This window comes from Carettochelys insculpta, chromosome 2 (genome assembly GCF_033958435.1).
Source record: "Carettochelys insculpta isolate YL-2023 chromosome 2, ASM3395843v1, whole genome shotgun sequence".
NCBI lineage: Eukaryota > Metazoa > Chordata > Testudines > Carettochelyidae > Carettochelys > Carettochelys insculpta.
In genome coordinates, this window is record NC_134138.1 from 239,964,945 (window position 1) to 239,981,180 (window position 16,236).

The 16,236-nt window shown below is 41.5% G+C and overlaps 1 protein-coding gene across 2 annotated transcripts in view; it reads right to left on the bottom strand.

Annotated features, from left to right (window-relative positions):
- The window catches only part of RSU1 (Ras suppressor protein 1), a 179,519-nt gene that overhangs the window by 78,993 nt on the left and 84,290 nt on the right, over positions 1–16,236 (bottom strand). For both annotated transcript variants that reach the window (XM_074984813.1, XM_074984814.1), the window contains exon 8: positions 5,839–5,971. In XM_074984813.1, the coding sequence (XP_074840914.1) occupies positions 5,839–5,971 (133 nt within the window). The remainder of the gene's footprint in view (positions 1–5,838; positions 5,972–16,236) is intronic.

Genomic DNA, 16,236 nt, shown 5'->3' on the forward strand with positions numbered 1-16,236 from the left:
TATGCCAAATTTCTCATGAAAAGTCACAGTAGTTAACTACTGTAGAAAATCCATTACAAATGTGAATACACGGAGTTTTTACTTATTATGCAGTTTCTTCTGTCCCTAATTTCACAAGTGTAAGACCTATTAAACTCCATTAAATTGACAATAGTTTTATCCTCTTGTGGATTTCCAAACATGAACCATCTTTTATAGTGCAAACTCTTTGAGGCAGAGACCATCTTCGTGTCTTGCACAGTGCTAAGTACAGGGCTAGCATTAAATAACCGCAACAACAAGGAAATCAGGCAAAGGACATTTCAGAGTAAAATTTTTATTTACAACATTTCTTTGGGATCTAGTTTCAGCATAACATTTGTCAAGACACTTCCTCTGCTAAGAGTTAATGGATCCATTTTCAAATGGTTTGCTCTTCAACCACCCTGAATGGTGGGAATGCAGGAAGTGTGACATACTTTGTGAATACCTTGTGAAATACCTTATGAAAGTTCTTGTCTCCAAGTTGACTGGAACCTGGGGTCGGTGGGAGGGGACTTCCTTCTAAAAATCTAAACATTCTTTCCTATTTTTTTCTTCTCTGTGCTTCAGAGATCAAAAGCAACAACCACCATCAGAGCAAGTATTTAAAGCATGCGTGTCCAACCTTTTGGCTTGCCTGGGCGGCATTGAGTGAAGATAGTCTTGGGCCGCGTACAAAATATATAATATAGTTAATGTATATAAATCACATAATAATGTTAAAAGTTTACGATCTTGTGGGGCCGCATTACTAGCTGTCCAGGGCCGCATGTGGCCCGCGGGCCGCAGGTTGGACACGCCTGATTTAAAAGGTAACTGACTCAACAGCTTGAAAAGGTTAAAACATTGAATGCTACTCTAAGCAGTTACTTCCAGCAAATTTAGTTTTAACTGAGATTACACCATCAGGCAATGACTAACAGACACCAAAATGACAGTAGCAAAATCATTCCCCTTTCTGAAGTATAAATGGACAAAGAACAATTTCCGCATGTGATATGATTGAGAGATCATGATTAATGCCCAAAATGTACATGAAGAACAGCTTTCTGAAGAAACTACATGAAGAATACTAGCAACTAAACCCATCCCCAGCCTTCACTTTCTGCTTCTCTGGACTTTACCTCTTCTGCATCAAGTCACTAATTACCTTAAACTACTACTGACTTGTATCAGAGGCTTTTAATTCTTTGTAAGAGTTTTATTCATTGTTTCGTTTCAAACATTTATGACTATCTGTACTTGCCAGAGTATATTTTAAGCACTAAATCATGCAATCCATCATCTCTTTGCCACTATCCTAGACACATACAATCCTTTGAGAACGTGCTTACAACACAAAGGTCACTTTGAACGTTTACTAGAGACAAGAATAAAAAATAAAACATTTAGTTAAATCCGTCAAAGCAATGAGGCTGCCATTACCCATTACAGCTTAGAAAAAGTTTTTCAGCTACTTCTCAGGTACTCACTGGAGACCCCTTGGGTAATTTAATTGTAATTACAAGAGAATACAGAATCAGTGCCAAAATTCAACCACTACTCATGCTTTCAAAAATGTCCCTTCTCCTGGTCCATCTTTAGAGCCCATACAAAGCCGTGGGCTTGGTTTAGTAACCATGTTTCCAACAGGCTCACCGCATTTGATAGTAATTGACTACTGCATAACACATAATTCACCTGTTAGCACAAATCCCCCCTCAGTAATGAGGGCTGAAGTATTACTCTTCATGAGAAATGATGCCAGGTAAGAAAACGAAAGATGATGAAATACCCTACCAAGAAAGATCGACTCATTTGTCAGGGTGACTAAAAGGGTCCTAATTTGAACAAGGAGAACGATTCTTAATTGTGAATCCGGTGCCTAGGTACTAGACTGATGCAAGTACTAAAATGTGCTGATTGATAAGTATATGGATAGATATTTCAACCATGATCACACGCATTCTTCAGTACATTCCTGAAAATATACAGATATTCATTTTTGCAGACAGTGGATCATCTGTAGACAGAAGTTGAGAGCTAGCAGCCAATGGCTAGGGTGGTAGGTGGGAATTAAGGCTGTCCAGCACCTGCTCACCACGCTGCTTCCCATTCAGCAGCATCCCCACTATGGCCCAGCAGAGCAGCGCTGGTCACACTTCCATGTCCAGGCCTGGGCCACTGGGGATTGGACCACAGAGGACACCAGTCCTACGCTGTGGTGCAACACACAGCACCACTGCTGTGTACCATTGTTTGCAAGCCCCAGGATCAGCATACAGTGAAACACTCCTTCCCTCCAGCCATCCCCCTCTGCACCATCCTTTCTCCTTGAGACCTGACCCCACTGGCCCTCACCCCTAATCCCCACCTCTTCCATGCAAGCCTCTCCCCTCGCCCTGGTGAGATGGTTTGCTGCTACAAATGTGGATGCAGACACAGGTAGAAGATCACAAGTGGATTGAGGGCTAATACTGAGGGATGTGGATCAGATGTGGATCCACATTTTTGTATCTGAGTTTTAAAGCACATACCTATATTGTGGGGAATCCAGCCAACACAACTTGATGTGTCCAGCAAAGACTCACACGGAACCAGGGCTAGGAAATGCAAGATGCCTAGTCCCACACAGATTTCAGACTGCTAATAGACAATTTCATCTTCTTCCTCAAACTTATGACCAACATTACCTAAACACACTAACTTCTTTTGTAGCAAGTCTCCAATTTAACAATGATACTTTGTATCAGTGTAAAAGTTAAGACTATGAGGTAATTTTTCAAGTTCTTTCTTGGTTCAATGATCGAGGAATCAGAGTTCAATTTTGCATAAGGTTCCAGAGATCTTATGGAGGAAATTACTACACCCACTTCTCAGCCTGGTGATTTGCCTAATGAAGGGGAATAAAAAGGTACAGTACCTCAAGATATGCTGTGAAAGGAAAAAAGGGATGGAGGAGGAGAAGAAAAACCTATGATTAGGCAGAAAAAACAAATCTTATGAGGCATAAATTAATTTTCACCTCTTTTAGGTTTATAGTTTGCTTTAGGATACAAAACGCCATTTGACCTATAAACTTGACTCTGCCATCTTTTACAAAATTACACCAAACAAAAGCAAAAGTAAGCAGAAAAACATGTCTGAAGCAGGTCATATCCAAACAATTTATAGATAACATTGTATTCAAGGAAGCATAAAAAACGGTCAAGGAGGAAAAAACAGAACCGCTTAAACTCTCTCTCTCTCTCTCTCTCTCACAGGTCCAGAAACAGAGTAGTTATTTCAGGACTTCTAACAAAATTGTACCCAATATTTTGAATATATGGTACAAAAATCATTCGTTTTTATAAACTGAAAGTTTATTTAAACTTTTTTCTGTTTATTTGCCATGTGCATGTGTTTTACTGATATATGTACTGATTCAGTTAAGAAGGGTTTCAGACCAGTGCAGGAACAGCTTAATGTTTTGTCCACTCAGTTCTAATATTGTTTCTCAAATTTCCCTTTAATGTAACCCCACAATAATAACTGACAAAAGTCTTCTGCACCTAATTCTGAAAGGAATTCTCTCTATTTAACTTCTCATGGTAAACGTATGAAAGCTTTCATCAGGACCTTAGAACCCCAAAATCGTTTCCCAAACATCCATGAATGTTCCCATTAATGCAATACAGGTTGAACTGCTTTAGTCCGGCACCTTACGACCTGACTGATGTCAAACAAGAGAATTTGCCATATCACAGGAGGCCAGTATTATCTAGCAGCATTACCAACACTTCCACTGCTTACCCAGCTCTTAAAAGACGTTTAGAGGTAAATTACAGCTAAATAACAGCACAGAACACTGGGAGCCAGGACTAGTGGCTGTAAAGAAACTTTATGGGACCACAGGAAAGTTGGCCACACCCATGATATGTGGACATCTGGCTAACTAAAATTATGCTGGATTGCAGACAGAATCATAGAATACTAGAACTGGAAAGGACCTCAAGAGGTCATCAAGTCCAGTTCTCTGCCCTCAGAGCAGCAGGGTCAAGCACCATCTATATCATCCCAGTTAGATATTTATCTAACCTCTTCTTAAATATTTGCAATAATGGAGATTCTACAACCACCCTAGGAAATTTATTCCAGTAAGTCACCACCCTGACAATTGCAAAACTTTTCCTAACGTCCAATCTAAACCTTCCTTGCTGCAATTTAAACCCATTGCTTCTTGTCCTGTTTTTAGAGGCAAAGGAGAATCTTTTTTTTTCCCTCTCTCCTCCTTGAAACTCCCTTTTAGGTACTTGAAAGCTGCTATTATGTCCCCTCTCTGTCTCCTCCAAACGAAATAAACTCAGTTCTTTTAATCTTCTCTCATAGGTCATATTTTCTAGACCTTTAATCATTTTAGTTGCTCTTTCCTGGACCCTTTCAATTTCTCCACATCTCTCCTAAAATGTGGGGTCTGGAACTGGACACAACACTCCAGCTGAGGCCTTTTCAGTTCAGAGTAGAGGGGAAAAATTACTTCTCATCTTGTTCACAACACTCCAGTTTAAGGCACCCCAAAGGTGCCAGAGAAGAGTGTGCTGGAGTTGAGAGGTTCAACCTGTATTAAGAAATTCTTGCCTATGTTGCTCATTGAACAGAAGTATAAAATTATCACCAAGAGATTGGAAAACATACTAACAAACAAATTACAAGATGGAAACCACTCTGTTGGCATGGAGGATTTTATAAAACATACTTCTGTTTGTGACCTTATTCAGCTACAATTTTGTACGTAACAGTTCAGAATGAGCCCATAGGAGTCACTGCTGGATCATTTACATAATTCCCTGCAGAAGCTGTACTTGTCAGCCCCTTACGTTATACTCAATTAATCGCCACCTGCACTATTTTGGTTTTTTGTGGATTGAGTTCACTGGCTACTGACAAAACCTTCCAATATTATGTATTATTTTTATTAAATGCACCACAAGTTATATAGCTTCCTTCAACTTCCATTTCTGAAACAAAATATTAATTTTTAATACATAGATTGCAATTTTTCTTGCATTATTTAACATTGCTAAAATTAGTTGTCGCCATTTTAAAGCTTGAAGGAATTCTCCTGCTTAGTTTTCTAAAGTAACTGTGGACTGGCAACATGTCTAAGTTTTCAACAAGAACATTTTTCAACCTACTGAAGCATCAGAGCAACTTTCCTCAACAAAAACGTATCATTCAAATCCATTCCCTTTACAGTTTATCTCAATATGTGACCAACACCAAGTGAAACTATTTTCAACAAATATCTGTTCCAATTTACCGATCTCTCTCTGCACATCCCTAAAATTATTACTCCTAATATAACTTGCCAAGGCCTACTTTGGTACACCTTCAATGTTTTTTTCAGTGATGTTTTATTAATTGACCACCAAAAGCAGGGGCATTGTCATATAGGTAAAGTACAGTATTTTTCTAATATGGCTAAGCCACACTTATGTATTTTCTTTTGGGTCAATGTCCTGAATTAAATAAATAAATAAATAAAATCAGCAATTTACAGTAAAGCATGTACTATACACTGCACATTTTAATTAACGTACAACTACACATTTTAATTAAAATCAAGTCATTGTATATGTTGTGAAACTGCTAAAAAACATTACTGGACTTCGAAATTTATGGAGAAATGACTTTTTACACACATTTTTATTCCATCTACTTACCTTAACAGAGATTATTTAATAAGTAACAATTCTATTTTCTAGGTTTCCATACTTGGAACACAATAAAACTGCAAGGACTTTGTCTACTGCATCTTACAAAAAGCTATAGCATAATATAATAAAGATGAATACTTACTATTTATATGTTTCTGAACGAATATACTCAAAAACATGAGAAACTCCCAGCTGAAACTGGTCTGCTATAGGGGTAACCCAGGGATTATTCTCAGCTTTGAAGACTTGCTTTTGACCAGTCAAATCCAAATTACCTAGAAGGATTAAACAAAAGTGCACATGAAAAGGAAAGTTGTAATTCTAGACAATTACTATATATAGTTTTCATTTTTGAAAGTCCAACTATAGCCAAAGCAAATGACAATGCTGTCCAGTTTAAATAGGAAGAAGAAGAGATCATATTGGCGCCTGCCATGCTATGTAATTCCATCCTATTTACTCCACTGGTGTCATGGTACTCACAGCGAGGATGAATTTGGCCCAGTGGATTTTAAATTTAATTCTACTATTTCCACAAATTTCACACTGATTCAAAGAAAGTGTTAAATGGAAATTAATGATATATAGGCCATGAGCTGACATTCTACACAGAGAATAAATTTCACCTATTTAGTATTACTGAAACAGGTGTGGGAATAGAATCCAAAGCTTTCTGATTCCCAATTTTGTACTTAATATACCTGATGACACTAGCTATTTGGGGGCATAAAAGGACCTGCACATTTATACCATTAAAATAACCTTGACCCTGAAAGACAAACTCCAAAGCAGTATTCCTTGTCACACTGTTTAGCAGGAATGAACAATGACAACACCATGAGCTTTTCCATAGCTATGGCCTGAATGGTGCAGTTTATTTCTAGTATCACTACCTTAAGTCCAAGTCCAAGCCAGTGTTCCCTCTATATTTTTCCCCATCTGTGGGTTGAATAAAATGTGTTACATGCACCAAGACACATATGGATCTGCACTGCCAGCAAAAACATATGCTGCCCTCTGTGAGTGTTCTGCTAATCAACTGGGCAGCACCTGACTCTCTCCTAGGTGGCTACCCAAGGGCTCAGTTTACAGGGAACCCTGATCCCAACCAGTGCTTTTCCAATTATCCACTGTTTAGTCTGTGCAACATCCCATAGCTTATGTTGCTTGTAGCTATCAGTGCAGAATACAGAAATTGATACCTAATACCTGCCAAGATAGCTATTCTTTAGAAAAGACTCAAGAGATTTATTGGACGTGTCAGTGATTTTTCTTTTCCTAAATTCTCCCTTTAGAAAGGTAGAAAAGTTCACCCTCCACTGACATTTCTCATGATAAGGAGACATCATGCTACAATCCAATTTTATACTGAGTCACTGTCTTAGTTATCCAAATAACTGTCTTTAAATGAACTGTTCACACGTATATTTAAAATTGTAATTACACTATGGATTTCATGATCAGGGAATATAAAAAACAGTTGTGACAAACTAAAAAACTGTTGCAGATGCACTGGAAAAAACAAAAATAGCATTTTTGTGTGTGTGTAACCAAACTATATAGCTTAAAATTAGAGCATCAAGTCTGGCAGCCCTGCCTAACCAAGCTGTTAGCTCTCTATATATGGAGCAAATATGTGCTTATTTTTCAAATTAATGCCATTTGTACATACAGAATGAATATGTACATGGATGTAATAGCAAGCTCTCTTGGCGGGCTCAGTTAAATCTCACCAGGCTCTGTATTATATTTAATCCCTACCACAGCTCTTTCTGTGCAAAAATGTTATGATAATTAGAGTAAAGTCAGACCATTATACCGTGTGAGAAGATGACACTTGTGTCATACTGGCCTATCAACAAGTTACCACTGCCTCAGCAAAGCTCATCTGTCAGCTGTCTGAGGTCTGCTCTGTTTTTAAGTAATAACATGCAGGAAGCATTTCACCCCTCTGCCAGTCAGGCAGCAATTGCCCTAACTGCCTTACGCTTCAGTGCTTCTAGTGAGGAGCATCACACCCATCTCCTTTATTAGAGGACTCAGCAGCACTGGTATTCTAACAAGGATCAGGCAGCAGGATTAAGCACTGTGACAAAGAGGACCTAATAAGATAGAGAGCCGGCTCAAAGACACAGATTCACACTCTTCACTACTCAGCTTTAAGACACAGGCCACTAGGGAAGCAAGCCAGCATGGTGACTACCAGTAATTCTCTGACCAATGCTACTATGAAGATCATACCTTACTCAAAGGTATATTTCACAAAGCAATTTGGATCTTCCATTTTATTACCTGAAAAAGAACCACATACATATCTCTCCAAAGCCCACAACACAGGCAGTGCTCACAATTATCATTCTGTAAGTACTCAAGATAAAACGATCTATCTTTGAAAACTTAAATTCAGGGAGCGAAATCTGACTCCTTTATAGGGTAAATACAATTTTGCTTATGCAAATGGACTGTATATTTCCAAAGCCTCACTAAGAAGATCCTTAGCTGAGAATTCCAATCCCAAATTGGTTCAGTGTATTACTGTCCATATGAAATAACGGGGAAATGCTGCCGTGACTTTCTCACTTCCTCCCTGTTGTGTTCTTGCTGTAGATTCTGAACACCACACAGATCATTTACATGTAGTCAGGTTGAGAAACATCATTCTGCTGAATCCAAAGAGGTCTTAGAAAAAAAAAGAAGCTTCCTAAACAAAATTATTGTTGATGCATATATTAAAAGGGCATCATTCAGTTTTCGTCTGCTGCTCATTTGCAGAAAAGGAGAGGCCATGTTTAGTTATTTCACTTAATAGAGGTAAGGGAGGGGCACAAACTTATTTGGGAACTTAAGTATGCTAGCAAGGAATAAATTCCAGGCTGTGCTAGGACATGGAGGAAGAGCTCCCCTTGGTTTTGCTCCAGGCAGAAACAGGGCAGCTACTGCTTGGTAGGGGGTAGTGGGAGTTCGAAGGTCATGGATTTTCTATAAAAGGATCCATGAACCAGCTATGCCACTGTAGAATGAAAACTAGTAACCTGCCTATGCTCAGGGCATTTCACAGCATGAAGACAATGAGTGAATGAAGGAGGTCTGTCTGTGAGGGGAGGATAAAGGCCTGGGAACTGAGCATTAAAATCCCTCCCTCAACATAATATACCCACCAGACAGGGAATGGAGCCAGGGCTAGCCTATGAAGCACAAGAACAAGATCACCCCAGTCCCGCCTCCCTTTCTGAAACAGAGGGGAAAGGAATAAAAGCAATGCAGACAATGCTGCCAATAACAAGGACAAAACTAACAAGGAAGAAACAAAACTGGACTACTGGTAATGCTGCAGAAGCAGTCTTGCATAAATACCTGGACTTTTAATGAGCATTTTTTAAAATCAATACATTTGGAAAATGACCATTTTTATTGCACAGAAAAACTGACCAAAAAGTATCACCAATGGGAACTACTGAAATTTATAAATAAGAAAAGTGAGGCACTCCTGTGTTTTAGGCATCTGATTCGACTAGTAAAACCATATACTTTGTCAATTTAAGCAAATAAATTTTGTATAATTTTGACATGGCAGGTTGACCATTTGTGTTTTAATGATCTATAAAGCTTTAACTCTTCAGCTCTGTCTAGTGTTCTTAAATACAGTAAACCCTCGAGTTATGTGGGGTTGCATTCCTGCAACCACTGTGAAACTCAAATTTTCGTGAAAGCCGATGAGAGATGGGAATCAGGCTGTTGCCCTGGTCAGTTTCCCAGCTATGCAAGTGGAGGCAAGCCAGGAATTAGGTTGTTTCCCTGCTCCTGTTGCAGATGGCAGCCTGACTCTCACTGCCGCTCCGAGAGGAGCAGGAAACTGCTCGACTCTTGGCTGCCACCCCGATGGGAGATGTTTCTCACTCCTGTCAGGCGTGGCAGTTGCGTTAACCTGAGACATGCATAACTTGGTTGCGCATATATCGAGGGTTTACTGTAAACATCTCACCCTCCACCCCCACGCAATCTCCCACAACGGTGAAAATTTAAATAGATAAAAATCTAAACTATACTCTAAAATAATCATTATCTGTCAATTATAAAAAATGAAAATCAAGTTCTGTCAAGCCTACATATACACACGTTGTCAAGGCTGTTTCCCACTCTGGCACTTTGAGTTGCAGAAAGTGGGGGCCCACAAAAGACCTTAAAAATACCTTGCCTCTAGAGGGGACTGTTTAAAAGCTTCCCAAGGCCACAGATTTCCTGATCCTGGGAGGTAGCTGCCACCACTGAAGTGAGAAAACCAGCCCCATTAAATCCAGGAAGACAAGCTTGGGATGTCTCCCTCTGGGGTAACCCCAAGCTCTTAACCCTCCCTTTGGAGAGCGCTTGAAAACAAAGAGGAAGAAATTAAGCTGCAATCTGTCTCACCTGGCTGCCTGCCAACAAAAAACCCACTCTCTTTGGGTTTAACCCTTTACAGACATTCATTTGTGATACACGTACAACCTTGCAGCCCTACATTTCAATATAGGTTATATTTGCAGTGACAGTATTTGTGAGGTCTTACTGCCCAATACAAGAGTAACCAAGAAGCAGTGTTCAAAAGAGAAAACAGAAATTATTAGAAACAACGTCACAGACTCTGAGTCCTGCCCTCACAGTGCACAGGTCTCACAAAGCTGGGAGATTTTGTCCTGTGAACATCCCCCCTATCTCAGGGAGGATTCCTTAGATCAGGGTCGGGGAATTCCTGACCTACAGTCCAGATCCAGCCTGTTGGACACTTAATTCTCCCAGGGAGCGACTGTGAGGGTCATACACAATCTAGCCTGCAGAGGGCAAGGAGTGGAGGCGGTGTCACTGACCGCACCTTACTCACCTGCAGAGTTGCTGGACACTTACCGAGCCTTATCCTGCAGATAGGCAAGGTGCTGCATGCAGGTGAGGTGCCCGCAGGAGGCAGCCGCAGGGGTGGCCAGGACCAGTGCAGGAAGCGCCAGAGTCACCGCTGCAACCCCTACCATGTGGCCAGGCAGCAGCACCTTGAGTGCTCACGGCCAGGTGGCCAGGCAGCAGTGGCTTGAGAAGTCACTGCCAGGTAGTCAGGCAGCAGCAGGGAAAGGCAGGAGCCCATCCCTGTCTGGGGCAGCTGCAGCAGGGATCATGGCAGCTGCTTCCTGCTGCATCCAGTCCTAAGCAGAAACTCCACTTTCTCCTGAAATCAGTTAGGAGAGTTGAGGTGCAGGAGAGAAGGGGAGCCCCTTGCAGAAGTAGAGGGGCAGGGAGCACCCAGGCTCCTTCCCAGAGTAAGTACCAGGAAAAGGCTGGAAGGGGAGGATACAATGGGGCAAGCTGATGAGCCCCATCCCAGCTGGGTGTTTTGTGGGGTGGCTTTTTTCGCATGCACGCTTCTTAGTTTGGAGCTGCCTTTTTTGTTTCCTTTCACTGGCGTGGCCCCTGACCATTTTTGCCTGTGGGTTAGCAACCCCCATCCCTGCACCCTCAAAAAAAACTTCCCCACCCTGGCCTTAGATGCGACAGTGTTGACTCAGCAGCTCTCATGCCACTCCCTCAGTACAGGGGGCATGGGCAGGGGAAAAGGTCACAGCAGCTGCCCCCGCCCCCCGCACATTTTTAAATAATATTGTACATAGCATCACAAAGACTTTAGGAAATTTCTATGCTGCTGTAATAAGATCACACCAAATCCCTCTGATATTTTTAGCAAGTCAAACACAAAATTACCTTTGGTAAAACGTGAGGGCTGCAGAGCGAACAACAAAGCGTAAGAGTGTTGCAGATTGCACTAAGTTTTGTTTTGCGGTTTCTAAGCACCACAATCCATTTAAAAAATAAAGAAAATTTAGTGTTCCAAACATGCTGGTGTTATGATGTAAAGCAACCCTGCTGCATGACAACACAGAACTGGGATTCTCTCTCCAGCTACGAGTGTTAATCAGAAATAACTGAGTCAATGATGTTACTCAGGGGGTCGGGGTCTACACTAGACTTTTACTTCAGTATAGCTACAACTTTGAGGAGCATGAAAAATCCATAGTCCTAAGAGATATTTACGCTGACCTAACCTCCATTGTAGATCAGTGTTAGGTCAATGGAAGAATTCTTTTGTTGCCCTAACTGCTACTTCTTGGGAGAAACCCAAAACCTTGAGGCCTGATTCTCCATTAGCCATTGACAGCTTGTTAAAATCTGAAATTCCATGGTGTTATAATTACAGGGATTCCGAAAGAGAAAGGAGTTATAGGAAGGGTTTGCAAGATTCATACTATCCTTACTTCTGTACTGTTACTGGCTGTAGCGTTGCTTTCAGGTGGAAAACAGTGGCTGCTGGTTGGGAACCCAGTTCTGAAAGTAGAACCGCCACCAAAAGCAACGCAGATATAAGGATGGATATTACGATACTGCTGCCCTTACTTCTCTGCTGATGGCTGAAGAGCTAGGTCCTGAGTCAGCAGCTGCTCCTTGTAGAAAAATCCTCCTCTGAGGTGATTTATATGTCCCTGTCCATGAGCTGTGATGTCTGTGTGGTTGCCCTGCATCCTGACCAAACTGCCTTTAAACTAAGCATTTAAATTCAATAATCTGCTTTGTTAGCAGTGGTGACATATTTCCCTCACAAACCGCATCAAAACTAAATAAATTGTAAAATGTATTTACTGTTAAAATGGTGTTTAGGTACACAAAATGGCCGCTGGAAAATGTCAGTTGGAAAATGACAGTTGCAATTAATATTCATAGGGCGGTAAATATTAATTAAGCTTAGGTTTGAAATACTTCAAATTGATTGGTTAACTTAGGGTCTTTATACATATGTATTAAACAAATGCCGCCTTGATACATTGTAACGCCGGTGAGGACCTGGCAGGGACTAGTTTCCAAACAGGTCCATCCAGGCAGCATATATTCAGGAGAGCAGCCCTGCTTGGGGCATTCCAGACCCGACCTCGGAGGAGAGCAGACGAAGAAGAAAGAAGACTACAGAGTAGGACTGAGCTAAGAGCTGGACTGAGCCTGTAGCCGAACATCGCTGGCGGAAGAGCCGAAGCTGACCTGCGTGTCAGTCATCCCTCGCTAGCCGCCGTGGGCCGATGAAGATCAGAAGAGTTCCAGCCAGAAGACCAGAAGAGCTCCAGTCTATAAAGAGCAAAAATCACTAGTAAGGCTCCGGTCCCTTTATCCAGAGGGTTTGTCCGGCAGACCGCGCCGCCTAAACAACGGTGCCTTGCATGGAAAAACCGCAGCAGCGACCCTGCCCTTCCAGTCACCGACCTTCGCTCGGGCCGGTGTCTGAAATTTCACTGTCGTTCCTAAAAATCCAGGAGGTTTTTGTTCACCAAGCCGGTTTTTTCCTCCTGGCTTTCTTTCTTCTTCCTCCTTTACTATCTGACCTGATGCGGCTGCCGTATATGCGCGCCGTGAGGGTCATAACTTCCTAGCTCGAGGAGACCTACAGGCCCAGCGCCTGGATTACAGAGCAGGAATAAGGAGGTATTTGTGGTCTGGGTTTAAAGCCAATATAAGTAATTTGGTGGGCAGTTAATGTAAGGATTGTAACAGAGAGTGGATTGGGACTACCCCACGTCCATGATCTGCATCTTATATTTTGTACCCCTTGTCTCTTTGTAAAGGCACAGGAGGCCAATGCTATTGGTCTAGCCTAAAAACTATTACATGCAAACAGAAGAGTAGTTAGGCAAACTGCTTTATAATTAAAATCCAGAGCTATAAGCTCCCCCCTATTTAGGAGGGTAGAGCGGCCAGGGATAACCCTATAAAGGGGAAACCCTGGTATTCTTTGTAACCCTTTAAGGGTAACGAGGTTCTGCAATAAAGGGCTACCATAACAAGGTGGTCGAAATAGGCAGTACCATTTTAAGGGGATAACCTTTAATTAGGAAAACCCCACAATTTAATCAAGGGGATAACCTCTCAGAAGGAAACCCCGCATCTACTGGGCTCTCCCCTGCTTGGCCAGCAGGGCAACCCACTTAACTTAGGAACCGACCTAGTTTAGGGCAGGCAAATTCCTATTCTTATTAAGATCTGCTCCCCACGGTAGTCGGCCAAGGGTCAAGCGACCTGGTGAACCTCAGGAAGATCCAGGAATAAATAAAAATAACATACAGCTCTGAAGTTATCCTTTCCATTTTACAGCACGCATCGAAGACTGCACGGTCCGTCTCGGAAGCACAGTAAGTAGCTAAGGGGCTAGACAGCAGTGCTGTTATAGCAGTTACCTATTGTTTAAGGCTATAAGCCAAATAGTATTCAAATCCTGTGCTTATTCCAGAAAAACAAGGGTCCATATTTTTGTGTTACCTAGCTTACCACAATCCAAACCTTTACTTGGTTAAATAAACCCTTTCTCCCTGTTTGAACTTAAAACTTGTCCGTCGTTTCTTCCTTGGGTAAACACACTGAGGCAGCGCAGTTCACACACCCTGAAACCCCGTTGTGATTAGACCCATCGTAGACGGCGAGCAGGGTCGCGGGGTAAAATCCTGGGAGCATTGGTAAGGACTCAGTTTTAGTCCAGCCCATTGCTCTGGTGTGACTGACTTAGCCTGATTGACATTCAAATTTATTCTTACGTCACTCACATCCTCGATACTCCTCTCTAGTCACCCGGCTCTTAAAGCAAAACAGAAGAAAGGGAGGCAATACCATAAGCTCCTAAAAATAACCTTGTGACCCTGCAATCTCTTTTGGGTTATGATCCCCAATTTGAGAAATGCTGGTATTCCCCAAGAAATCTGTACAGTAAAGGGTGACAGCACACAATACCATATTTCATGGTAGGGAGATCAGAATTGATTGTTTGCCACACATTTTTCATGTGCATGAATGTGGCAGGCCCTTGGAAAATGATGAAATCGATAAGCTCTGACAAGAGGATTTATGTGGACAATCTACTCAAAGATTATAAATAAGGTACAATTTGGGCATGAAAGATAACATATACATATTAAAAAAGAACTTGAGCAGGCAGGAGGAAACGTAGGTGCCAGTGCATGATTGGCGTTTGTTGTTTAGGGGTTCTGGATAATGTGATAGGTTTAGTAGAGTTAAAGGAGGTAGGTATTTTTACCTATGTAATGTAAATGAAAAACAATGCTCTGTGGTAGCCATCACTAGACTGCAGTCCAACCTCAAACTGCTGTAACTCTTATCCCTCTTTACGACTATGACGTGCAGAGGCATCATCAGGAACCCACAGATGAGTGGATCCTGACTGGCCATTGGGTGAAGTTTGGAAGCGTATTTGGATTGGTGCATATAATAGATTTGCTTGGAATATGTATTCTCTGTGCGTGGCTAATAATAGACGTTTAGAGAATAGCTGTGTTAAGTCTCTTTCATAAGGAAAATGTCCCACAGGCCATAAAGCCTTGAATGGTGTTGGCAAAGGCAAGTATTTAAAATTGGCCAGGTTCCTCCCTGAGACCTGTGGGCAATGACAGGTGCCTGACATCCCACGCACTCAGAGGGAAAGTAACAGAGAGGAAGCCGTGCTAGTCTATACACTATCAAAACAAAAAGCAGTCAAGTAGCGCTTTAAAGACTAGCAAAATAATTTATTAGGTGAGCTTTCGTGGGACAGACCCACTTCTTCAGACCGTAGCCAGACCAGAACAGACTCAATATTTAAGGCACAGAGAAACAAAAACAGTAAGCAAGGAGGACAAATTATCTTTTTTTCTGATTTGTCCTCCTTGCTTACTGTTTTTGTTTCTCTGTGCCTTAAATATTGAGTCTGTTCTGGTCTGGCTACGGTCTGAAGAAGTGGGTCTGTCCCATGAAAGCTCACCTAATAAACTATTTTGCTAGTCTTTAAAGCGCTACTTGACTGCTTTTTGTTTTTCAGAAGGGAAAGGATGAGTGTACCTAAATTGATCAGTTATACCTTGACCCCTCGGTAGGGAAGAAGGCATTTATGATACCTAGAGATGAACTGGACTAATGAAGTTTGGCTTGAGCTTTTTGGTTCAGCCAACCTCCAAAAATAGCTTATTGTTATGTCTAACATACTTTGCTACACGAACATTCCCCATAGAGCTATACAATACCTGTCTTACTCATCGCACTCTGAAGCTACCGTAAATGGACTTGTAGAAAATTAAACTTTGAATATTCAAACAAAATTTATTCTTACACCTTGATCTGTGCTGGTTCATTTCACTGCAATGACTGAACTGATCACTTGCCACTATTTACATCTGTAGTGTCAACCATCTTTACAAATATTAGGTAATATTTTTGCCTATTTCTGATTGCATAAACAAACACTGTGTGAACATTCACAAACCCCTCAAATGCCTGCAAAAGTCAGGTACCAGGCCACCGAAATAGATAACTCATTACCACGCAATCAGATCCTGACTTCACAAAATGAAATATAAGACAAAGTGATTGCTAATTGTCATGCTGACCAGTACCGTCTCATTGATCTCCTGTGCTCCTTCTGTTGGCTGTCTCCAGCAGCTGTCTCTTACCTTCAAATCAACTCCTCAGAGCAAGGACTCTTGCTGTTCTGCATGGG